Source organism: Amblyomma maculatum, chromosome 3 (genome assembly GCF_055883805.1).
Source record: "Amblyomma maculatum isolate TAMU_Amacu chromosome 3, ASM5588380v1, whole genome shotgun sequence".
Taxonomy (NCBI): domain Eukaryota; kingdom Metazoa; phylum Arthropoda; class Arachnida; order Ixodida; family Ixodidae; genus Amblyomma; species Amblyomma maculatum.
The window spans coordinates 132,008,075-132,031,974 of record NC_139346.1 but is presented as its reverse complement, the minus strand read 5'-3'; the positions used below and the strand labels follow the sequence as shown (position 1 = coordinate 132,031,974).

The 23,900-nt window shown below is 44.2% G+C and overlaps 3 protein-coding genes across 5 annotated transcripts in view; 2 read left to right on the top strand and 1 right to left on the bottom strand.

Moving 5' to 3' along the window:
• Nucleotides 1-579: 579 nt before the first annotated feature.
• Nucleotides 580-2,468, bottom strand: LOC146196052 (2,3-bisphosphoglycerate-independent phosphoglycerate mutase-like). Its single transcript, XM_084598055.1, has one exon. It carries the CDS (start codon nucleotides 2,257-2,259, stop codon nucleotides 727-729), a length of 1,533 nt encoding a protein of 510 aa, XP_084454181.1. The 5' UTR covers nucleotides 2,260-2,468; the 3' UTR covers nucleotides 580-726.
• A 104-nt stretch (nucleotides 2,469-2,572) lies between these two features.
• PIG-A (phosphatidylinositol glycan anchor biosynthesis class A) lies at nucleotides 2,573-14,582 on the top strand. 2 transcript variants are annotated; one of them, XM_084598056.1, is made up of 12 exons: nucleotides 2,573-2,814; nucleotides 2,920-3,076; nucleotides 3,145-3,267; nucleotides 3,563-3,738; nucleotides 4,245-4,360; nucleotides 5,393-5,500; nucleotides 7,213-7,319; nucleotides 8,036-8,118; nucleotides 8,256-8,341; nucleotides 11,730-11,913; nucleotides 13,350-13,449; nucleotides 14,413-14,582. In XM_084598056.1, the coding sequence occupies exons 1-12, from the start codon at nucleotides 2,789-2,791 to the stop codon at nucleotides 14,494-14,496; spliced, it is 1,350 nt and encodes a 449-aa protein (XP_084454182.1). In that variant the 5' UTR covers nucleotides 2,573-2,788; the 3' UTR covers nucleotides 14,497-14,582. The 2 variants fall into 2 exon arrangements, with proteins under 2 accessions (XP_084454182.1, XP_084454183.1); XM_084598057.1 differs by lacking the exon at nucleotides 2,920-3,076.
• Nucleotides 14,583-15,224: 642 nt separating this feature from the next.
• Nucleotides 15,225-23,900, top strand: part of LOC146196049 (eukaryotic translation initiation factor 4H-like) — a 40,000-nt gene continuing 31,324 nt past the window's right edge. The window contains exons 1-3 of one of the 2 annotated variants that reach the window (XM_084598058.1): nucleotides 15,225-15,400; nucleotides 16,641-16,776; nucleotides 19,652-19,700. In XM_084598058.1, the coding sequence (XP_084454184.1) occupies nucleotides 15,366-15,400; nucleotides 16,641-16,776; nucleotides 19,652-19,700 (220 nt within the window). In that variant the 5' untranslated portion in view covers nucleotides 15,225-15,365. Of the gene's footprint in view, nucleotides 15,401-15,643; nucleotides 15,789-16,640; nucleotides 16,777-19,651; nucleotides 19,701-23,900 lie in introns of those variants that run through there. The other variant, XM_084598059.1, reaches the window with a different exon arrangement.

The following is a 23,900-nucleotide window of genomic DNA, read 5'->3' as shown; positions in this document are numbered from 1 at the left end:
TGGCCCACACTAACTAGTAGACTTTCCGACACTAAATTCACTGTGCAATGAAATTTGCAAGAACATCTACCAGTGCAGGTGGCGATCTGATCCACGTATTTGACACCTGCCCATCTTGCGTGCCTTAGCAAAGAAACTACTTAATTCAGAAGCGTTCACAGAAAGCCTGGCGAAAACTAACGCGGCGCGCGACTTCCTGGCGCCGAAGCAAATGTGCGCGTGCCTGATTTCGCGCACGTAGCACTTTCGCTTCGCCTACTACGCGCGCGGTGGTTCGCCAGCTTCCGCGAAGTGGAGAGGGTTCGAAGGCGGTCGTGCGCAGCGGCGCGTAGTTCGTGCGTCATGGGGAGAGCAAGGAGGCGCATTGCCCGCGTTATTGAAATTTCCTGTCAACCTGATCGATTGGGCCTGCATCACTGAAGGAGCCTTGGATTAGGAGCTTTTTACCCACCGAGCTCGACGAGACCTCCATCGAGCGATGAAAACTTTCATTCATCAATTCCTACCAGAGCTAACTAGTAGAAGTAGTTCTGCAGGTAGCGTTTCAAGTGCTGACAGTGTTACGAAATTAGCCACAAATTGAGACATCAAAGACACGTTTATTGACACTGACAGATAAATAAGATGTTTTCAACCTACGGATTTTTCGGGAAGGTCAGGAATTGAGTAAAGCCTCCAAAACACCGGGAATATGCGTTTTTTTTTTTTTTTTTTCTCAATGTCATCCTAGTGCGCCAGCACAGACTTTCCAGTCATCTCAGTAGGTTGGGGAATATTCATCAGGTCCAGGATGGTTGGGGCCACATCGCAGAGAGCTGGAGTATGACTTGGCTTGCAGAATTTGCGGCTCCCAGTCATGCAGAAAGGGACCTTGTTTGTAGTGTGCTTGGTGACAGGCTTGTTGTCCGGAGTCTTCATGAGTTCTGCATTCCCGTGGTCTGCGGTGACCAGCAGCACGTAGCCGTTCTGTTTGCAGGCGTCCCTGATGCGTCCGATTCCGATATCAGTTGCCTCAACACCCTTTATGGCCGCCTCGTAGACACCGGTGTGTCCCACCATATCGGGCGGAGCAAAGTTACACATAACGAAGGGGTGCTTCTTTTCGGTGATGACTTTAACCATTTCGTCGGCCACCCCTTTACTGCTCATTTCGGGCATCAAGTCGTAAGTGGCCACTTTGGGCGAGGGCACCAGGCAGCGCTCCTCCGCGTTAAAGGCCTTCTCCTGGCCACCGTTAAAGAAAAAGGTCACATGCGCGTATTTTTCCGTCTCGGCGCAGTGGTACTGGCTCTTCCCTTTGGCGGCAAGCCATTCTGCGAGCACGTTCTTTGGCACCGTTGGAGGGTACAAATTTGGAAAAGGATACTCCTTCTTGTACTGTGTCATTGTGTACAGTTTGATGTCCTTGGGAATAACGCTGGTCTCAAAGTTGGGTTTGATTCCGAGGGCCTCGGAGAGCTGGCGGGCGCGGTCAGCACGGAAGTTACAGAAGACCAACGTATCTCCGTCCTTGATGCGGCCGTTCGGGTCTGTGATGATGGGCTTGAGGAACTCATCGGTTTGTCTCTTGTCTTCAGGGGCATCGTAGAGGCTTTGGATATGCTTGATGATATTGCCCTGGTCCACATTGTCACCAATTCCCTGGACAAGGCCTTCAAAAGCGATCTTGACGCGTTCCTCTCGCTTGTCTCGGTCCATGGCGTAGTAGCGCCCGATCAGAGTGGCAAGGGAGCCGTACTTGAGTTGTGCTGTCTTGTCGAGGACCTGCTGGGCATACTTGATCGAACTCGTAGGGCTGGTGTCCCTGCCATCGCCGAAGAACTGGATGAAGGCGTGGGGCACATTGTGCTTCTTAGCGCCCTCCAGCAGGGCGAAGATGTGGTTTATGTGAGAGTGGACTCCGCCGTCGCTGACGAGCCCAAGAAGGTGAATGCGACCTGTTTTGGACTTCGCCCGATTGCAGGCCTCTACGAAGAACTCGTTGTCTTGAATGGCTTTGCTCTCCACGTCCATGTTGATACGAACAATATCTTGATACACAATCCTGCCAGCACCGATATTGAGGTGGCCTACTTCGCTGTTGCCCATCAAACCGGCAGGCAGGCCTACGGCAAGCCCCGATGCTTCCAGCGGCAGGAACTGACCTTCCGCTTTGCAGAGTTCATCCATCACCGGTGTTTTGGCATTGAGGATGGCATTACCGTGCGGGTCGTCCGAAAGTCCCCATCCGTCGATGACAATTAAGCACACGTTCGACATGCTGCGCCGGTTAGGATGACAGGTGTGCACTGAGCTGAAACTCTTCTTCGCAAGAAACAACCGACACCAACTGAAAGTAGACTTCGTACCCTTGAACACCCTTGACACCGCGACCCCAGCCAGCGGGATGACGAACCACCGAAACGCCGAAACCCGGAACCGGCGGCTTTTCTCGGCCTGCACACTCCAATGAATGAAACTTTTCCTATATTGACGTTGCGCTGAGTGTGGCGCCACAGTAGAGTCGCAGAGTTGGCAAGAGCAAAAACTGCAAGCTGCATCGGACTTGTCTACCACCAGAGTTATTAGATGCTACCATCACATTTTGAGTGTTCGTTGCGTTCATTTGTCTACATAAGGTCAGATTTTTCTTCTAATGGTGAATCACGTGGTCATTTTCATGCATGCGTTCATGATGCGTTCATGTTAATGTCTCGACTTTGTAGTGAGTAGCATACTGCGATGATTCGAGTCTGCTATCTTCCGTTTGGATCATACCCGTAGCCGAAGCCTAATTAAAACTGTCAAAATGGGACGAAAGCGGCACCGAATTTGGTAAGTAACATCCTCCTGCGAAGAATGGCTTGATGGTTCTTGTTTATGAGCGGCTAGTTTCGCTTTTGTGTTTTGGATTGTCACATACCTGCCTGTTTTTTGCAGCATGGTCTCAGATTTCTTCTATCCCAACACAGGAGGTGTAGAAAGTCACATTTATCAACTCTCTCAGTGCCTACTATCTCTGGGGCACAAAGTTTGTGTTATAACACATGCTTATGGGGACAGGAAGGGAGTGCGGTATATGACTTCTGGACTCAAGGTACAATATGAGTTCTTACCATCTTTTTTTCCCCCGTTCTTTTGGCCTTACCTGTCTTATCTTTTCAGGTTTATTACCTCCCCTTTCTTGTTATATACAACCAGTGCACTCTGCCGACTATTATGATCTCTTTTCCGCTCATACGGAATATTCTCATCAGAGAAGAGATCACGGTTGTGCACGCACACTCGGTAAGCACCGCTTCCTTTTGGCTGATGCCACTAAAGCAAACAGTATTTATAGCATGTGAAGCCAGGAGGCAAAACGCGCAGAAATTATAGACATGTACAGCATACGGACCTAGGCAATTAAAAACAACAAACTCATTAACTATGTATGTAAACATCGTGGCACCGAGAATTAATGCCGCAGAGGAAGGGTTCACCGAGCGTCCGCATTCTGATAATGTTATTGATGCACTGTCATATAATTTGCTTAAGGCTGTTTTGAACACTTTCTGATCACAACTCTGTTTTTCTTTTCAAGGCATTCTCATCACTAGCATTGGAGGTTATGCTTCATGCATCCACCTTGGGCCTTCGAGCTGTCTTCACGGATCATTCATTGTTTGGGTTTGCGGATGCCAGTGCAATCATCACCAACAAACTTCTCAGCATGTCTCTTTCCTTTGCCAACCATGTGATATGTGTCTCTCATACTGGGTAAATATAACTCCATTTGTGTTATCTTACTTGGCTGTACATTCTCAAGAGGCAATTAGCACACAGCTTTGGCAGCCACCCATTGTTGTGTAGCTGCAGTTATGTCCAGTTGGATTATTTTAGTTGTCTTGTAAGCAACTGTAAAATCAGAACTATAGTTTTTGTGGGATATTGCTATCTCCCACTGGCAGACCTGGAATGTGTGGTTTGTTTGAAGCTCCCTAGCAGACAGACATGCGTGCAGTCTCATTATTTGTATGATGGTAACAAGGGGGAAGCTTCAACTTTTGTTCCTCCTCTATAGTTTATTAGCAGGGACCTGAATAAGAGAGTGCTTAAAGAAGGTAGGGCAATATGTGTGCACAGCTGTTAGGAAACCCAATTTGCAGTTGTAGGATAAATTTTGTTCTTTGCTTTTGTTTGGTCTGGAACTGGCAGTTGACCTCACATTCTTATTTTTCAGGGCCAATAAACAAAGTGCTGATATTTTTACATTTGCTTTTCAGTAAGGAGAACACGGTGCTGAGGGCAAAAGTTCCTCCTGCCAGGGTGTCTGTCATACCGAATGCTGTGGAGACTGCAGTATTCTTTCCTGACCTGAATAAAAAACCTTCAAAGAAAGGTGACGACCCATATTTCAATACCAGGCTACAGCTTGTAGTCAGGCTAGCCAGTACATATTTTGATATATAGAAAAGCTCGTTCTTATTACACGTACATGAGACAGGGTACAAAATGAGCACACAACCGACAAGCACTCATTTTGTGCCTTGTGTTGTGCACGTATAAATATGCAAAATTTTCCATCCAACGTAAAAATGCTTTCTGTACCCATTGCTCATTTGATTATGTATTGAGCAAAATGCCACTTACAGACTGCAAACAGGACTGAACATTTTGGTTCAGTACGTAAACACACTGTTTGCTATTCATTCTTCTAAAAATAAAATGAAGAGCAAGGCTCTTACTCTAAGCAAAGTAGTGCCTGTTCATGACCACCAATTGTTATACAAGTACATAGAGGGTGGAACACAGTCTGTAGGTGCCATAGTAATGTAGATTTAAATAACCTCTGAAGACACTTATAAAGCTACGTTTCCAAAAATTGTCTGCACTGCGAAAGAAAGAAAAAGCTAAACCAAGGCCTGCGCATGTTCTCTCTCGATAAAGCCACCATACCTTCACTGATCACGGCAAAGATGCATGCTTGCTGTGCTCTTGGTGGAGACAATTTTATTCCCTAGTATCAGGTCTCGAGCACTGTCCAGTGGCACTCTTTCTTTCTGCTGCTTGTTTTTGAGCATGTAAGGAGCATTAGCCTTGCTCCGTCATGCAACTTGTTTGCTGTGCAATGAAAATGATGAGCTATGACAGGTGACAGTTTCCAAACATCTACATTTGGCTCGCGACTACGTCAGGAAATCGTAACTGTGAGACCCGTCCCTTTATACCATGTAGATAACAAAGATACATAAGTTTTTTTTTTAATAGAAATATTGAAATATTTACACACTGCCTGTTACTTGACAGCACGGAATAAAAATAATTTTTGTGTGCAGCCCTGCCTTGTTAATTTCTTTTGGGTGGATGATTATGTTGGTTCATAGTCTAGAAAGGCACCAACCAACCATGTCACATTCTTCCCTCTTTTTAGTTACGATCATCGTGGTCAGTCGACTGGTGTACCGTAAGGGTGTTGACCTCATGGCCGGTGTCATCCCAGTAATCTGCAACAGGCACCCTGATGTACAGTTCATCATAGGTAAGCTGGCGAGCTTCCCACTAGACAGATCTGTGTCACTGTTCTGAGTTCATGTGTATTGCCAACCTAATTCAGTTTTATGTATCAGTGTGGTGGTATATGAATGTGGACCATGCTTGTGCCACTGCTTATGTGATGTTTTTATGTCACTTCTATATATATATATTTTTCTTTGGAAACTACTTGATGAGTTTGGCTTCTCTGCATGAAAGGCTCACGAGTGATCCTGAGAAACTTTTGAGGAGTGCAAGGATGAAGTCAATTTTGTGCCAGAGCTCTAGGATATATTTATCCCTAAGGTTCTCAGAGTTGCATTAAAAGAATCGAAAAGACTTTTAAGTAGAGGAGTTAAACTGATGTCAAACTTAGAGGTGATACCAGTTTTGAGGGTGCTTTAATGTATTAGACAAATGGTTTGGTTTGGTTTGTGGAGTTTAACGTCCCAAAGCGACTCAGGCTATGAGAGACGCCGTAGGGGAGGACTCCAGAAATTTCGACCACCTGGGGTTCTTTAACGTGCACTGACATCGCACAGCACACGGGCACCTTGCTTTTCGCTTCCATCGAAAAGTGGCCGCCGAGGCCGGGATTCGGTCCTGCGTCCTTGGGAACAGTAGTCGAGTGCCGTAACCACTGTGCCACTCCGGCGGGGGTTAGACAAATGAGTTGTAGAGAATGCCACTACAGGGGGCGTTTTCAGGACATAGGAATGACATTGGGCATGCTGCAATGTTTTTGAGGGTGCTTTAATGTATTAGACAAATGGTTTGGTTTGGTTTGTGGAGTTTAACGTCCCAAAGCGACTCAGGCTATGAGAGACGCCGTAGGGGAGGACTCCAGAAATTTCGACCACCTGGGGTTCTTTAACGTGCACTGACATCGCACAGCACACGGGCACGTCGTGAAATAGCTTTAAGCGAATGCATGCCTGCAAAACAGGTCATGCTTAAACTTGCACTTTGTTATTATATTTTCTTTTATCGCTCAGTTCTCTAATAAGATTCTTAATTAGCATTTGAGCAAGGCAAGCAAAGCCATTCAGCATGACAGCGTAAAAAAAATGCAAGTTGTGGGGTTCAGCTCACAGGAGCAAAACATGGGCTTCGAAGGATGCTGCAGTAGTGGTCTGAGAATTAATTTGACTTCCTGTGCTTCTTTTACACGTGCCAGAATTGCACTGCACACGGGCATTTTTATACTTCGTCTCCATTATAATATGGCAGCCACAGCCAGAATCACTCCTGTGAGGATCAGCAGCCAATGCCACTTCAGCAGGCAGCATGGCACTGTGCATGACCGTTACGATCTCGGCAAAGCTTTGCCACCATGCATCTTTTCGGCAGTCCATGAAGTCTTGGGGAAAAATTGTTTGACTTGCAAAATCGTTCCTTATTGTACTCAAATTATAGGTAACAAACTTGATTGACATGAAATATTGAAAAGACATTTCTTGGATGCAAAGTTGTTCTTAGGTGTCTCCTGGAATGTTTGAAAACTGCTTTCACTCTGTGTTTAACATGAAAAAAACTTTTTCTTGGGAGGAATGTATGTGGTTAGTGCTTGCCGTCTATGCTTGGTGTTCTCTTCTAGGCTGTCCAGTCATAGCCGTGTTTTGAAAATTTATAATTTCCCAGTTTCTTATCCTTTCTCAAAAGAATTTAAGGATCAGAGCTGCTTGTGAGTGTTCTCACACCGTTTTCATTTTAATTCAGGTGGTGATGGTCCGAAACGGTTGGTGATTGAAGAAGTCAGGGAAAGACATCGGCTGCAGGAACGAATTATTATGTTGGGAGCCATTGAGCATGACTCTGTGAGAGATGTGAGTACTGAAATTTACAAACCTTACCTTGGTATCTCACATTGGAAAGGTGTCAAGAAAAGTAATATTAAAGCCTGCTGTTAATTATGCTACTGTGTTCAGGGCAGCCTTTGTTTTTGGTCAGTACAGTACTGTGTGCACATGAACAGTGAGGAGTGGACAGTTCTTAGGCACGCTTGCAGATCATAAGCTGCCTTGTTATCAAAATTGGTTATAATAGAATATGAGCGGCAGCGAAACAATAATTACCTGTGGCTCCAGTTCTCTATTGAGGCTGGCATTTGCTACGATGACATATGCTTACTTGAGTAAGATCTATAGCTTTCCCTTTTGCTGTATTCCAGTCTAGTTCTTTTCATTTTTTATCAGTGACTTGATGGACCACTGATGCTGACATTGGATCAGCTGTTTAGCATATGACTATTAAGAATGGCAATATATAAAACTAAATTGAGAAGGTTGGCATCAAAATGGCCATGATTGCTGTTGGAGTGTTTATTTCCTCATTCAAATTGCATGCCACGCAGCACTTTCTCTCCTGAATAACATTGCCACCGTGAAATTATTGAAAAGTAGTCTTACGAACTACCACACTGCTGCCAGGGTCAGACAAAAGGCAGATATCGTTTTTTTATTTTGCTGTTACTTCCTTTGTGTTGCATTTTAACTCCTGTGAAATGCACTCATGGTTGAGGTGCAATGGCCATCTTTCTCAGGTGATGGTTCAAGGGGACATCTTCCTCAATGCTTCATTGACGGAGGCATTCTGCATGGCTATTGTGGAGGCGTGTGCTTGTGGGTGAGATTACTTTCGTAGGCTTCACTGTGCAAAAAAGAAAAAAAGAAAGTCAATTGGTTTTTATTCTATTTAGTCTCAGGGCAGTTACCTGAAATGCTTTCCTGTGTGTTCTAACTGATTGTGTGTTCACTGTTCAGCTTACAGGTTGTGAGCACGAGGGTTGGAGGCGTGCCTGAGGTACTTCCACCAGATCTGATCCACCTGTGTGATCCCTGTGTGCGAGGCAAGTCAAAAATAGCTAATGCTTTCTGTTTTCCTTTATCTTGCTTTTTTACTTCCTTAGTGAAGTGGAATAAGTGGAGACAGGGAAAGAGTGAAGGAAGTGCTGAACATAGTTGTGTGTGTGGTTAGCCTGGGTCTAGAATGATTGGAAGAAAGAATAGAAAAGGCAATAGTATGTCTTACTGTCGCTGCCCACTTCCTGCCCTGAGCACGTCCTTCTCTGAGAGCAGTGTGGTGACATCCACAACTATGCTCACCAGGACCACCTACTGTCAACAAATCCCAGCACATTGTGAATCAGTGATGCTATTGCATCCTCACGTTGTGTCCTGCACAGAACTTTCTTTTATTCTATGCTATGTTTGATCAGTATTTTTTAACCATATATTTTGGGCTTTGATATTGGGCAGTGGCATGTACCGTAATTTATGTCTACAATAAAATCTTAGACAGTATAATATATTTTAAGTCCTTTAAAGCAGATTGCTCTTTGGTTTTGGCATGTGCTGAGACTGAGTTTAGAGTGCATCCCAGAGTGTATGCCTCAAGCATAATTGCACCTGCTTCTTTGATACATCAACTGACATACCTTGGCATCAACGTCAGTCATAGAGTCCTTTTAAGATTTGTGTGACACCTGCTTAATTTGTTGCACTTGCGTTCCTCTCACATGCAATCCTTGAAGGTCCTTCCTGTAAAAATGCCTCTCTCAGTGATACATCCACACAGTGCACCTTAAAAAATAAGTAAAATTCATTGAACTTTAGCACCCGTCTTTTTCCATGAAGTAGCTCAATTAAAAACATTCAAGTTGAAGTTGAGTGCTTTATTAATTCTTTCAGCTTATAAATTTATTTTATCCTATTTCCTCCATAAAAGCACTGATAGGTTTGCTCATCAGAATCAGCGCATCATTTTTTATTGCCACCATAGACCACTCGTTGCTGCAACAGTTATGCTGTTTTGAGATTTGAGCATAAAGTGGAAGCAATGGTAAAAAAGAAAATCAAAATCGAGAGAGGCCTCCTCTATATTTATAAGGTGATTTCAAACATTAATCGATTTTTAAAGAAATAATTTTTTTCCACACTAACAGTCTTGCCACTGCAGGATCTCTAAAGGCAGCCTCCTTTGGGCTGCGAAGGTACAGGAGGAGTGCCGTGGACTTCAAGACCCTTAATCGCAAAGGCACGACATTTGTGCTTTGTAGCTATACGCTGTGCACCTTAACATATAGGCATGATTCTCAGAGTCCTTTCTGCTGCCTGCATATCACTATAGTGATATCCATCACCTCTGTGTTGCTGAAAAAGTCTGTTTTTTGTGTAAGATATACTCATGAAATGGAGTGCCACTTTTACAAACATTGGAGGACTTTTGGAGGACTTATATCTATGTCACATGGGCAACTCGCAACTCCTTCGAGCTTCCTTCCCATAAAGCACCATCAGGGAGTTCCTGCTCAATGGAGTTGTTACCATGTCACATGTCTAACAATGATCATTTTAGACAAGCCCTCAAGGGCCAATGCACATAAAAAATTTGAGTTGAGAGTATCTGGGGTATTTTTTAATGTCTTTTTTTGCTTAAGTACCACCATTTTGGCACTCAAATAAGAAGAAATATGTAATGTTTTTTTTTTTTTCGAAGTGAAACATATATGCTCTCAACTTCACTTAAGCTGTTTTGTCCACTCCACTGGCCACAATATGCTTCTGGTTTGGGAGTCAAATTGCGGAAACGTTTCTTTTTCTGGGCTCAAATACTTATATCATACAATAAAAATATTGCTCTTAAAATGGAAATGAATATCAAAATTTATTGTTAAAAATCAGAACTCAGGACACAATCAGTTTTTCACATTTGACAACTACAAACGAGCCAGATGTATTAAAATTCTTGCATTTCTGATTTGGCCTGACTGTTCACTTTCTTTATGGTAATCAGAAAAGCAATGGACTACCTTCTTTCGCGAAGGAATTGTGTGTGTCGTCTACTGCAAACTTGAGTTGTATCCGATTACAGAAGCGAGCCTACTCCCTTTATTTGCTCAAAGGAGATGATCGAACTTCTTACACTACGAAATTTTCTTAAGCTTCCTTTCCTAAGTGACTCTGTGACATGGCACGCATTTCTTTCGAGATAAGACGAGTTGGGCTGAAGGGAATTTTTCAGCCATGTCTATGTGACAGGAGTACTATTAGAAATGTAAAGTGGGGTGGAGAGCACAAAGGATGTGTGTAGAAGCAGAGAGCTACCCTAAAGGCATAGTGTGACATAATTTGAGTGCATTTCTTTGCTTGTTTGTTGCAATTGTATGGCGATGTTATTACCAGGGGTCGTAACGCACATATTTGGATATTTAATATAAATTTGCTTGAGAAGCAAAATCATGGTACTGACAGTGTCGGTACGCAGTAGCGGTCCTTTGTAGCAGATATGATGTCAACATTCATGCGTTTGATGCTTTGAATAATTATCATAGCAGATGTTTTGAATAAATTGTGTCCATTAGGAAAAACTTATGTCACATTGTACAAGTGACTCAACGAGCACCAACAGAGGTGCTGGTTACTACTTTACGTCGCAGACTTTTACTGCTTTCATGACCTCTTGTGGCAGCTACCTGTGGAACGACCTCGCCACTTGCTCCTTGCTATTGTAGGATGCTTGCGGATAGTGAGAGAGGAGCGGTCAAGGAGCACGTTGAAAATAACAATAGTTGGGGGTGCACGGTGACAAAGGAATGCCTCCTTTCCCTGCCTGCTCTCAGTTTCTTTGTTCCTCACTTTATTTCTGCGAGGCATCATGGAAGGGATCTTGTCAACTTTAGCAAAAACGTGTTATAGCGACTGGGAAACCATGAGAAGACATCTTCTGCGATGTTGTATTGAAGTGTTCATGTAGGCTGTCATTGGGCGAGTGAAATGGGATAGGGAAAGACTGGGAAAGTTGAGTTGAGGGCAATTTTTGGTTTGCTTGTATTTAGAAAAAACATTCCTTAATAACTCCGGTTTTACTGCATCGAACCCTGTCATTCTTTTTTGATTCGGCATCTGCATGACATAAATAATTCATCTAAATCGTAGCGGACAAGCGTTGCAGGGCCGCTTTAAGTTGTTGCTAGAACTATAGTTAAACCATACATTTATTTAGGTCAAGTAAATCGCAACAGATTGAGGGCACATCAAGAGCGCAGCTGTTTTCTCTAATATACATGCAATTTCCACTTGTCACAGGCCTAGTGCTTATGATCACGTTGCGTCACTGGGGTGTTTGCAATAGTATTAATGCTAGCTGTTGGGAGTTGAGCATTGCCGCATTGCGAGTATAGCGCTCTTTTGGAATGTGTTTGGTGCTTGTTGATTATAATGCTCTCAACTTTGCAGGTCTTCTTGAAGGGCTCGAGTGTGCCATAGAGCGGCACCGCCGAGGTGACATTGTGCCTGTCGCAGAGGCGCATGCTCGAGTGAGCAGGATGTACCAGTGGGAGAATGTGGCCAGACGAACGCAGGTTGTCTACGATGCCATTGACCATGAGCCCCCAGTCTCACTTAGTGAGAGGCTGGAAAGGTAGGCACCACTTTTATGAAGTTTCTTCTGGCAGTGAACTTGAAGAGGAGCGCTGGGATGAGGCAATGCGGCTAGTTTATTTGCACACAGAGCATATGGCTAGCATTACTTGCGACAAACATGCTGGTGGTCTATGCCACGAAAGAAAACTGTGGGGTAGGCTGGCTGAGTTTTGGAGATGAGTGTCGGCGCTTTCTGACTTTGCTGTTTAAGCTCAGAGACCCCTTTTAAAGTGGTGTTCTCTGCTCACCCGCATTTCGTTAGGGCTTCACTGTTGAGGAACTATGAGGATCACCAGCTTGTCTGCAGAACATATCCAACTTCTAGGAGAGCTCAGCTCATGCCAAGATCATTCGTCTACGTTTATTCAAGGGCACAGGCAGAGTCAATGCTGACAGTGGTTTTATAAGTAATGCTTGCTAGGTTAATTGTGATTTTGGGAAGAAAAAGTAGAATGCATGGGTAATTGAAATACTTAATGCTTAAAGCCTCTAGTTTCCTTTGGCGAAAAATGTTAAATTTCCGATATTGTAAACAAGGAATCCGCACTACTCTGCAGAAAGCATCCCGCGCATTAACACATGCAGCCTTTTATGCAGCAGCTGCCATCGAGTTCCTTCTTGCCTTCCTGCTTCACACATTTGTGCTGCACAGTTTCAAGGTTTTTTCACTGCCTCCTTTTCTTTGTCAGTGGTCAGCACCGCCTTATTTTCATGTGTTTAGCAACTCTTTATAGCTATTGTGCATTGGGCGCTTTGCCTCGGTTGCCAGGCTCGGCGAGAAGTTCACTCTGACGAGGTAGCTGAAGGGAGCGAGACCCCTGCATACAAGAAATTGCATGTTTAATAAATATGCTTTGTCTGCTTGCCATATAATGGGGCTTAGTAGAGCAGAACAGCTGGTCTTACGTGAACGAAAGCTTTCATATGTGCCTTCTTGGGATGATTTTGGTGCAGTCTTTTACCAGGTCAGTGGATGTATTTAGGGCGTGTCGCTGCCACAGTGGTGTAGTGGTTAGGGCACTTAACGACGGTGTCTAAGGATGCGGTATTGAATCCTGGCCATGGTGGCCACTTTTCAATCGAGGCAAAAAGCAAGGCACCTGTGTGGTGTGCGACGTCAGTGCACATTAAAGAACCCTAGGTGACTGGAATTTCCGCAGCCCTCCACTACGGCGTCTTTCAGAGCCCGAGTCGCTTTGGGACGTTAAACCCCACAAACCAAATAAACCAAACCATATTTAGGGTGTTCTTTTTTTTGGTCCGTGCTTACTGCAGATTTAAGTGTAATTTTTTTGTGGTCCTGTGTTACAGGGTCTCACTGTACTTCAGTAGGGCAGCAGCTTTGTACTGTACTACTTTTGTTTGTTACAGAGTTGCAACAGAGGTGCCCTTTTCTTGTTATTCGACAATCTGCATTTTTTTGTTTTTTAACAGGGCAAAAGGCTGTGGCTTTGTTTTTGCTCAAATCTTCTGGCTAGTCATCCTGATTCTGCACGTCACTCATGCTGTGCTGTCTTACATAAGGCCAAATTCGGTAAGTCCTTGCCTTGCTGTAGATTGTGACTGTCACACTAATGTGGTCAGCCATGAATTAGATGTTGCTTGTAAAAACTTCTGTTGCTTTGATACAGATGGGTTAATTTTTGGCATCTTGTGAAGCATTGTATTATAAAGATAGTTTCTTTAAATAAGTAATTATCATATTATGGGATGCATTGCAACAGTTGGATAGTACCTTGCTAGGATGGCAAAGTGGAGTAAGGGTTGCCTTCATTCCTTTGTTTTGTTTCTAGTTTGCCTATTTATTTGAATATTTTAAATTTCTTGGTCTGATTAGCGTAATTTATGCATAATGTATCACTGCTATATTCCAATTCAAGTTCCATCCACTGAACCGGGATAGTGTGCTGTATACAAAACTAAGGTTTTAATGCCACCTTTACGTTGCTACTGTTTCCATGAAACGGCTTAGTTGTGGTGAACCACAGATGATAAATACCAAAAGTGGGGATGGTCATCATCCACTTCAGGTCTGTGTTCTGATGTTTTTCGAAAGATTTCTTAGTAACTTTCTTTTCTGAATGATGTGAACAAAGGTGCAGCATCACTGGCAAAACGTTAGTTTAATGAGTGAGAACATAAAACTAAAACAAATGTTTTCACCACAGAATTCCCTCTGCTGTCGCTTCATGGTTCTGAAATCAGTACTGTAAACAAAGTGTTCAGCTGTTATTTTATAAGCACGCTATACGCAAGTGCATTTTTATGTTTTCCAGATTACAGTTGTTATGGCACACTGTACTGCAGTGTTTAAAACTAGCATTTTTAGGATGCAGTCACTCATACTGGTATTGAGTCGAGACCTGCCAAAGTTGCGTATTCTAGTGTGAATTGACGAAGATAGACAATATTCGTTTTGAAAATTACCTAAACAAGATTACGTTGTGTTCTACATGACCTTATGTTCCTTTGTATTTTCCCCCCTTTTTGTCCCCAGATGATTGACAAAGCAGTGGATTTCCCATCTGCAAAGAACTCGTCGGGACACACGTCGAAAAGCATGAAGACCACAAGCTTATAGCGGCGCTTTTTAGGTAGACCCCGCACCAGATTAATGTCGTTTCCATTTACATTAAAGATGCATGTAAATAAAACTATCACAAAGTACTTGGCTGTTCTGTTTACTGCATAGTTGTTGCGGATATCGCGGCATTTCTGCTTGCGATATTTAATCGATTCCAATCGAGCGTCAGACTACTTCCTTACGTTCTTGTGCGCATGTAACGGTGGTAAGGCTGTTGGTCAGCTAGCAAATGTTTATCGGCAGTGAAGGTTGTAAACCGATTAATTCAGGTGAAGACCGTTTAATTAGGCAACGAAACCGCACGAGGTCTTGCACCTTGTTGTTGTTCTCCTCTAATGTGATGGCACATACCCACACAGGGGGATCGGCCAAGAATTGGGGCGCATTTGCACCTTCGTTTTCTTCGTTTTACAGAATGTACTCTGCTACTTTGCCGTTTTCGTGAGCTGAGCGAACCAACGAAGCTGAAGAAAGCAGAAACGCAAGCAAGCATCGGGGCCAGAAATTCGGGGGCACTCAAATATTAGTCACTCACTAAGACAGGCCGCAGCGCATAAGTGTACGAGACGCGAGAATAATGCGCTTCGGCAACGGGTAGAGCAGCTGCTGTTCCGTGGTCTACAGCAAAACCATTCTAGATTCGACCACGGCGGCGAAGCCATTACGCTGCGATGGGCGGCGCCATTTTCATCTCGGGAGCTTGCACCCTTGCACGTGGTCGGTAAAGCCGAACATATTTTAATTGAATTCAATAACAACGAGTAAGTTATATCAAAACATTAACTAAAATTTAGCAAGCGCAGCATTCATATGAGCTAAACATTAAGGTTTGCAAAACACTCGCCCAGCGGCTTTTGTATCGTATCATGGCGGACAGGTATGACAGTGACTACGGGTCTAGGTAAGTAAAATTGTCGTTTTAAAGCTCTAGCATCTCTTTTCACGACGTCATCGTGCTCTGTGATAGTTGCGCTAACCTCTGAGCTAAGGGAATACCGGACGTATGCCCCTGATAGGGGTAATCTTTGCACGGGAGCATCATGGGGCGCTAGCATGAAAAAAACAGCCCCGCCAACAGCCGCACGTTTGGCTTAAACGCATTTGCTGTTTGTAGCCGTTTCTGAAATTCAGAAGTAGTGTCGTCTGTACCACTGAACGTCGTTGCTGAACTACGTGTTTGTATTTGGTTGACATGTGAGGTAGAGTCACCAAAAAAAAACGGACTGCACTTGGCTTCCGAAGGCGGGTCGTGATCATCGCCAAGAAAACGTGACCCGTTGATGTAAACGGTGTGTTTGATTTGAGCAGTACAATATTAACAGTTGTGTCCGAAATTTCATTCAATTTGGGTCATGACTGCGATTTTCAGATGTGAAGTCTTAACGTGTCGATCCCGTACACAGGCAGCAGCAAGCTTAGTCCTTCGTGCATATTCTCGCCGGTGTGCGAAAATTCTTGTAATGCCTGCTCGTTGGTCATACATTGCTTCAATTTAACATCAATTCATTGCTTACGATTGACGCGTTTTGTACTTGTTGCATTGCTTGTCTGTTCCGCGCTTAATGCTGCTCTTTAGTAGTGTAGTTCTTGTTCTTAGAGCGGCAGCTTCTCGTTGCGGCGTTTGCGAGATGTGTAGTTCGCCAGTTTCACTCGTTTACAGTGTTGTTGGAGCAGAATGTATTCGGCTTTCCTCTGGATTTTCTTGTCAGTGGCCTGAAAATAAACGGAGCTTATTTCGAAGCAGTATTCGGAGTCGGTAATGTGTTATTTCAGGCAAGTGCTCTGTCTGCCTGCATGAAGAATGAAAGGTGTGATTCATGAATTGCGCGCATTTCCATTATTTAAATTTTTCGCGCAAATTATGGCTGCCTGCTCCTCATTACTTGCAATGTGGCACTTTACTGGGCACTGATGCCATCCATTAAGTGCTGTGACTTCTGTGCTACTGCTCTTATTGTTGTATAAGGCACACTAACTAGTCAGTGTTAATGCCATATGCTGGCAGTTTTGGTGCCACTGCTACTGTTTTGTGGGGCTTTGTTGTCATTCTGTGTCTAGTGCGACATCTTGCAGGTGGACGAGTAGTTCTACGGGCCATTGACTACTATGAAATCATATGAATTTGATGTCTCTTCCAATAGATTTGGTGGCCATCGAGATCACTATGGCAAGCCGTCTAGACCGATGCCCACTGAGCCACCTTTCACAGCATTTGTAGGGAATCTCCCTGATGGTGTTGTGCAGAGCGATATTGATGAAATCTTCCATGGCATCAAGGTAAGCGGACGCCAGTAGATATTTATGTGTACTGCAATTAGTCACTTGAAGAGTGGTATCGAAACAAAGGTGGGCTGCTTTAGAAAGAGGGTGAGGTGGAGCATGTTCATTAGTGCATGGCTGTGAGAGATTGAGGCGTTACCCTAATATTGACCTTTTGACATTATTGCTATTAGGCAAGGGCATTGCTAAAAGTAAGTTTCACTCACCCATCTGATAGCTTTTGCTCTGCCGTTGTGCCACATGCAGCTAACAAAGTAGTGCAGTACGGCTGCATTGGCAAATGAAGTGGCCAGGCTGCCTTTATAAAAACATGTAAGTGCTTCTGCAAATGGCAAGAGCACCACCACACTAACCAATAAATTTGTTGCAGTAGATGGGACAAAGTGTTTTTGGGTGGAACCCAGAGAGACTGCAGGCAACATAGACAAATGTGGCATGGAGCTCAGGCACAACTAGGCTCCTAGAAAGTGGTGATGGGCAGGCAACAAGAAACTGGTTTTCTTTTATGTAAGCCACCATGGGGGGGGGGGAATAGATGAATGTTCGGGAATAGATGACTTTACTGTTACCTGTTGTGCCTGCAGGGCCTGTAGTTGCCTGCAGAGCTGAAATTCCAGCACTCCACTGTGGATATGTCTGGCAGGGGCCGGTGTATTGTAGAGGTGAACAGGATGGTGGTGGAGTTCTTATCCTCTGCTGAGCATATATGTAATTCAGCAGGGTTCATAAGGCCTGCCACAAATCTATCGTAAATCAATCAATTATCCCCGCTCCTATTGGTCGATTCTGATCGATGGATAGGTCGACCAATAGGAGCAGGGGCTAATTGACAGGCTTGTGACAGTTGGCCCTTGTTCAGAGAAAAATGAGGCTACTTGGCAAAATTGGTACACAAAAGCCCACGTTAGGTTCGGTCTATTTGTGGACCGGCAGAAATGCGTACCACGAGCAATGACGTGTATACTGCATGGAGAAATACATAGTGACACTGAACGAATATTTAATGTGGATTGAGGATATGGATAGCAGAACTGGTAGTCATGAACACAAATGCAGCTTACTATGAGCTTGAACTAGGACGAGGAATCATGCCTCATCTGTTGCCTTGCTTTGGCGTGCCCATGTTTCTTCCGTCTTGCTGAGATGTCATAGGTTCCCAAGGGCAGTACTTTGTTGATGATCACAATTGCTCCTGGATGATGTCCTACCCTTGGCCTCTATTTGGTCCATCTCGATGAATGGGGGAGAGTATTGCCCTGCATGCTTTACTAATTATTGCAGCCAAAATTCAGTGGGATAATTGTTATTATGGAGTCACAAATTAAATTGTATGAAATAAAATGAGAATTGTGCAGGTAGTTTCATGAAAACTGCGCTCATTTGCTTGTATAGTCATCATATTTTTCACTGTGTAGCTGCTTGATGATGGGAAATCCAAAATGATATTGCTAGAATAATCATACATGGTTTGAAATAGAAACTGAATTTCAGGATTGTGCCTTTATTAACAGCAGCATTATATAGGCCCTATTCTCTGGAAAATCTAGTGTTGGCATGGTTAGCTTTGCTAGATGAACAGGTCCTTACTCTGCTTTCTTCCTTCTCCTCCCGATTCAGCTGGACCACTTATGACAACTTCGGATTACATCAAATTTATTTTGCACTATGTACAAAATTTTGAGCTGAATGTCCTTTGGTGCGGCCTGTTAGAGTCAGAGTCACATCTCCTCGTTTCGTTGTTTCTCGCTTCAAGCTTCATCTTTTCTCCTCTCGGGGTTCTGCTTGCTAGTTGCTCGGGTCTGTTGTTTTTTCACTGGCCTTCTCTGGCGATGATGGAGTCCTGTCTGATTCCTGGGAAAGAGCGGCCGTTCCAGGCAGACACCACGGCCAGACACGATGCCATCTCCCCAGGGGGCCGCGCACTCGGCAGGGAGCAGCGTTCGTCTCAGCTCTTCGCTGCCTTTGAGGTGCCGGTCTGCTGGCCGCTCTGCTCTGTTTTACACTTGGGAATGTCCCTTTCCCATGGTCATATAGTCGTGCGCACCATGATATGCACGAAACACGCGTAGCAGTCCCTGCACTCGTTCTCACATCGCGGTGCGGGGGATCCGTCCGTGATGAGTGGTGTGAGCAAAAATAACAAACATGTCCCTGGCAGGTTGTAGTTGGCAGGTGACATGGCTGAGCACTGATTGAATTTTGGGTAGTGTCACTTAGCGAGACGACATGACGCGGCCAAGTTGGTAAGAGCTGCCAACTTGGGCACCTTCTTTGGTATGGGAGAGTGAGATGAGAATCTACCCCACTGGTACCTGTCGATCCCAGCCCAAACATGCTAGCCCTATTCACACATGCATGTTCGTTTGGCTAGGTAAAAGCGGGGCTTCATATCAGTGTCTGTGGTCTTTCACTTAATGTGGTAGCTTAATATTGTACGCTTATGAGTATGCATGGGATAACAGAGGCACAGGTTGAGAGATCAGTGATTGAGCTACCAGCAGAGTGCATATATGTGAACGAGGATTTGCAGGGGAAAGCGCACAAATGGGATCCATTATTGCTGTTGCGTCATACACCTAGAAGGCGGAGCTTATTTTTTGTTACTGTAGCAGTGAACTGTGCAGCTTTTCTTTCTGCATTCACGATGTTGTCCCTGTGCCATCCTGTCTTTAATCCTTTGACTGTCAAATATTCAAAAAAAAATTCACCCCCCCAGGGTAAAATTTTTTTAAACACTATTCGTTTAGCGCAGTACCAGTACAGCAAAAACAGTCAAAGGGGTTAATGAAGTTGAGTTTGTTTAGAACCTTTTTTGCATTGTGTCACTGTATGTTACCGGCGCTTGCTAATTACCTTCATAATTTCTTTGCAGATCAAGAGCACCCGCCTTGTGAGGGACAAGGAGACGGACAAATTCAAAGGTGGGCTGGAGTGTGTGAGTGGTTTGTGTGGTAATTTGCTGCAGGCACAAGCAGAGGAAGAATTTATTAGGTTTCAATTTCACAAGGTTTAAACTGTCTGTGAGCTTTTTGGTTGGTTTGCTGGCTTGTAGTTTCTACTTCCCTCTCCTCCTTCTGCCCTGTTTTTCATGATCTGTTTTCTACTCATTGGAAGAGGGCATTACTTATTTTCAATTTACTGTGACACAGCCTATGCTCATCACTGCTGAAATTCAGTTGCAGTTCATGGAGAAAGTTTTCCATGTGTTTCCAATGGCTTGTATATTTTTCTCTTTGTTCTCGAATGGACCCATAAAGACTGCAAAAGGGGTTTACGGTGTTTGGAGGCATGTGTCCAACGAAGGTAGTGAATTTTTGTGTGTGGGTGCTTAGAAGGCATCTTGATCTCCTTTGAAGTTGGAACAAACACTTTGCGATATGGCGTTTGCACAAATCGGAAGTATTGGTGATCAATGTCATGAGCGCAACCTTCCACACATGCAAAAGAGGTTACATTAGAAAACTGTTTGAGTGCACCCAGACGCCATTGTTTCTTTGGGGCTAAGCATTGGTGCAGCTGAAGACAACAGGTGGTCTTTTTCTATTGATGTAGAAAAGTGCTCTTGGCGGCCGTAATTGAACATTACCTTAGGCTGCTGTAAATTATTTGTAGGCTCATGATTATGTTGCATTACAGTATTCTTTTTTTCTTCTCAAATCTACAACTTTGACGATTGTGTGAATCCTGTGCGCACTTGCTTTACCTTGGAGAACCTCTCCCCTCTGCGGTGAGCTCTCAGCATCATTGAATGCATGCTTTTGACTGCTTAAACCTTAAAGGGGTCGTGAAACGAAAATGTAGCAGCCCAGTTGCAATTTTCCTTGCTTCAGTAAACATTAGGCATGCCGATTCCAAAATATCTCGTCGAAATATTGCTTCTGCATTTAATAATACCATTCTGAAAGCGCAGCATTTTTGCGTTTCTGAAGCGACCATGCGACCCTGTAGGCCGGAATTAGAAGTACTCGCCTACGTCATATTTAGCCGTTTAGAAACTCAGATATAATCATTATTTCCCATACAATAATAGGTTGCTGTTAAAGTTAGCAAATAAAAATATATTACATCAATTATTCGCTCACGCAAACGCATTTCTTCAACAATACTGTCACGTGACGCGCGGTCGGCGGCGGCGGCGGAGCAGGACGGGTGGTAAAGCTCACTTTACGGGTGGTGTCTGCTTCTCGCTGCGCTCTGGAACAGAGCGGGAGGTGACGCTCAAGTTCAGATTTTCGGTAACGACGGCTATACCTCGCTCCGCCGGGTACTCCAAATGACAATGGTTCCAATCTAATTTGTTGTTGTTATTTTCTTTTTCTTTTTTTGTGAACATTCGTGATCGAGCACAACGTCTTGAGCAGTCTCATACCACCGGTACAACTTGGTTGTGCGGCCGCTGCTGTAATTTTTTTTTATTATTATTATTCTTGGCGTCATTAAAGATACGATCTAAATACGGTTCCAGGTCAAAGAAATCGACAAGTGTGTTCAATCCGAGTGGTGGGTGGAGTGTTTCAGGAGCGGGCGCCGCGGCGCGTACTCGTATATTAGTTGCTCGCCTCCGCGCTGCATCACTGAGAATAGCGTGTCGAGCTTCGCTTCCTTTATTTCGGCCGGATGACCTGAACTATGGCACTACACGGAAAGCCGGAAACCGAAAAAAAAAAAAAAAAAAGGTTGCTACAATGCACTTGGGTGGCCCTTCCACCCTACGCGTTGTCGAAGCTTTGCTCCCCCACCTTCCCGACGCCTCTTTCGTAATCTTTCTAAAAATACGTCTACAGTGCTCAGACTTCGCCTATTTTTCCTGACAACGTTAGGTTCTGGGTTTAGGCGTGTTGTGCGGGTTTGAGTGCTCGCTATGCCAACCGTGTGCGTCGCGAGATTGCAGCACGGCTTCTCCGAGTGGAAGTAACGTTCGCTTTCACAAGTTTTGGCACACCGATTGGGTTCATATGTGTTCGTACTACTTTCTACTGGAAGTCCTAAATGAACCTTGGCGTCATTCGAAGCCTCGGCATGGACCGGAAACGAAGAAAGCTCACCTCAAACGATGCGTCGTACCGACGCAAAACCGCTGGCCCAGTGCATTGGCAAAAAAAAGTGTAGGTCGCGTGATAAAGGCAGTAAACGTAGTTGCGATTTGTAGCCTTACAGATATGTTTATTTGAGAACTACTCGACTCGCAGAAGCCACCAGTTCTATTTGATTGTTTCCTGCCAGACTGCCCTCATAGCAGTAATATGCGCATTTTGGATTTTTTTTTTATTTTGAACGATACCGTGAGGCCAGCACAACAGGTGCCCCTACCATATCGTACCACCCAGAACAGGCCCCAATTGGTTCCACTTCGATCACGTTCTTTCCACAGCACTCATCTAGTCCCATAGAACCTGATGAAGACTCCAAAGAGGAGGATCATGTTGAGCAGAGCTCAGAATCCTTCACATCATTTAAAAGACATTTCTAGGGTAAAAATTGTTCACCTCAAAAGCTCATACGCCCCATGTCCTTGCATTACGATGGTGTGATTACCAGATCAACCATCCAGGAGAAATGCATTCACGCAAGTGTTATTGATTGGAAAGGCGGATAGATTGGCTTAAAAGTTTAATATCTGACCTGCTACAGAAAGAGAAGAACAAAGAGGGTCGTGACTTGATTAAAATATATACAGAATCCTTCACATCATTTAAAAGACATTTCTAGGGTAAAAATTGTTCACCTCACAAGCTCATACGCCCCATGTCCTTGCATTACGATGGTGTGATTACCAGATCAACCATCCAGGAGAAATGCATTCACGCAAGTGTTATTGATTGGAAAGGCGGATAGATTGGCTTAAAAGTTTAATATCTGACCTGCTACAGAAAGAGAAAAACAAAGAGGGTCATGACTTGATTAAAATATATACAGGAATAGTAACTTGCACCACAGTCACGAGTCAAGTCCTGTGTCATGCAAGAAGCAGCAGAAAGCCTGCACTGCCTGTAGAGCTTTCCATTTCTGGCCAACCGGCCAATAAGTCCTCTGAGAGAGGCCTGTTGCCAAAACACTTCAAAGAAGTAACTCGAGTTATTGTTTTGCACGCATATACTGGGACACACCACTAGTACACGCTCCAGAGTCTCCGTAATGTCACGTGTGGAACATTCTGGGCAGTCCGCCTGTCCAATTAAGTATAAATATTTGTGTGTGAAACCACATTTAGATGCAGTCTATGGAGAAAGCATGCATAATGGCATATAATTGGCAAGTGGGTATGGATCCACTAAAGCACTACCTTGTGGCCTTGAGCACAAGTAGATATAAGGAACTCAGTGATGTGTAGTGCCAAAGGCTGGTAAGGGTGTGGTGTTGAAAACTTCCAAAAATTTGTAATGCAGGCTTTGAAACTGTGAATTCACACCACTTCTAAAGTGGTTTCCCACAGATGTGGAAAGCCTCTTACCAAGGGGCCACAAGCTCAGCAGAGGTTTGTGGAGAATTATGCCCTTAAAAAAAAGATGAGTCATGTTCTGAGCGGCATCACCACAATTGTAGGCGACTGTTGCGGTGATACAGATCTGTGTATACATGGATAGAGTTGTAATATTCTCACCAGATATATGTCAGATTAAGTTGCTTGAATCTACTAATTGATATCTTGGATTTCTCCAGTATCCCGAGAACATGCAAACGCACCAAAGGTTGAGTCATTACACACAGAGGTTGGGTGGGGTGGTATGGGAAGTCGTAGCGTGATAGCATTTGTAATTAATGGCAGCGGAGTGTACGTGAAAAACTGCTGTTCAGCTGCTCATCATCAGTGGGTGGCAATGGTGTTGTGCAAGTAGTCGTAAATACACACAAAGTGGTTCGTGTGACAATTATGTAGATATTGGGCAGGCACGTGACATTCTGAAGTAACAGCACAAAACGTGGATGGGAGCACAAGACGAGAAGACGACACAATGTCTCATCGTCTTCTCGTCTTGTGCTCCCGTCCACATTTTGCGCTGTTACCTCAGGATGGAAAACCAACGAGCCCAACCTGCTATTCTGGCTAACATGCCATTGTTTGAGGCGCATTGCGGCAGCCAAGGTTTATCCCAAGCACCTGCACTTTTATGTACATGTTA

Coding starts and splice junctions, on each gene's coding strand:
- PIG-A (XM_084598056.1), top strand. CDS start 2,789: ATGGGACGAAAGCGGCACCGAATTTG. Junction 7,320..8,035: donor AGCATGACTCTGTGAGAGAT/GTGAGTACTGAA, acceptor CATCTTTCTCAG/GTGATGGTTCAAGGGGACAT. Junction 13,450..14,412: donor CTTACATAAGGCCAAATTCG/GTAAGTCCTTGC, acceptor TTTTGTCCCCAG/ATGATTGACAAAGCAGTGGA.
- LOC146196052 (XM_084598055.1), bottom strand. CDS start 2,259: ATGTCGAACGTGTGCTTAATTGTCATCGACGGATGGGGACTTTCGGAC.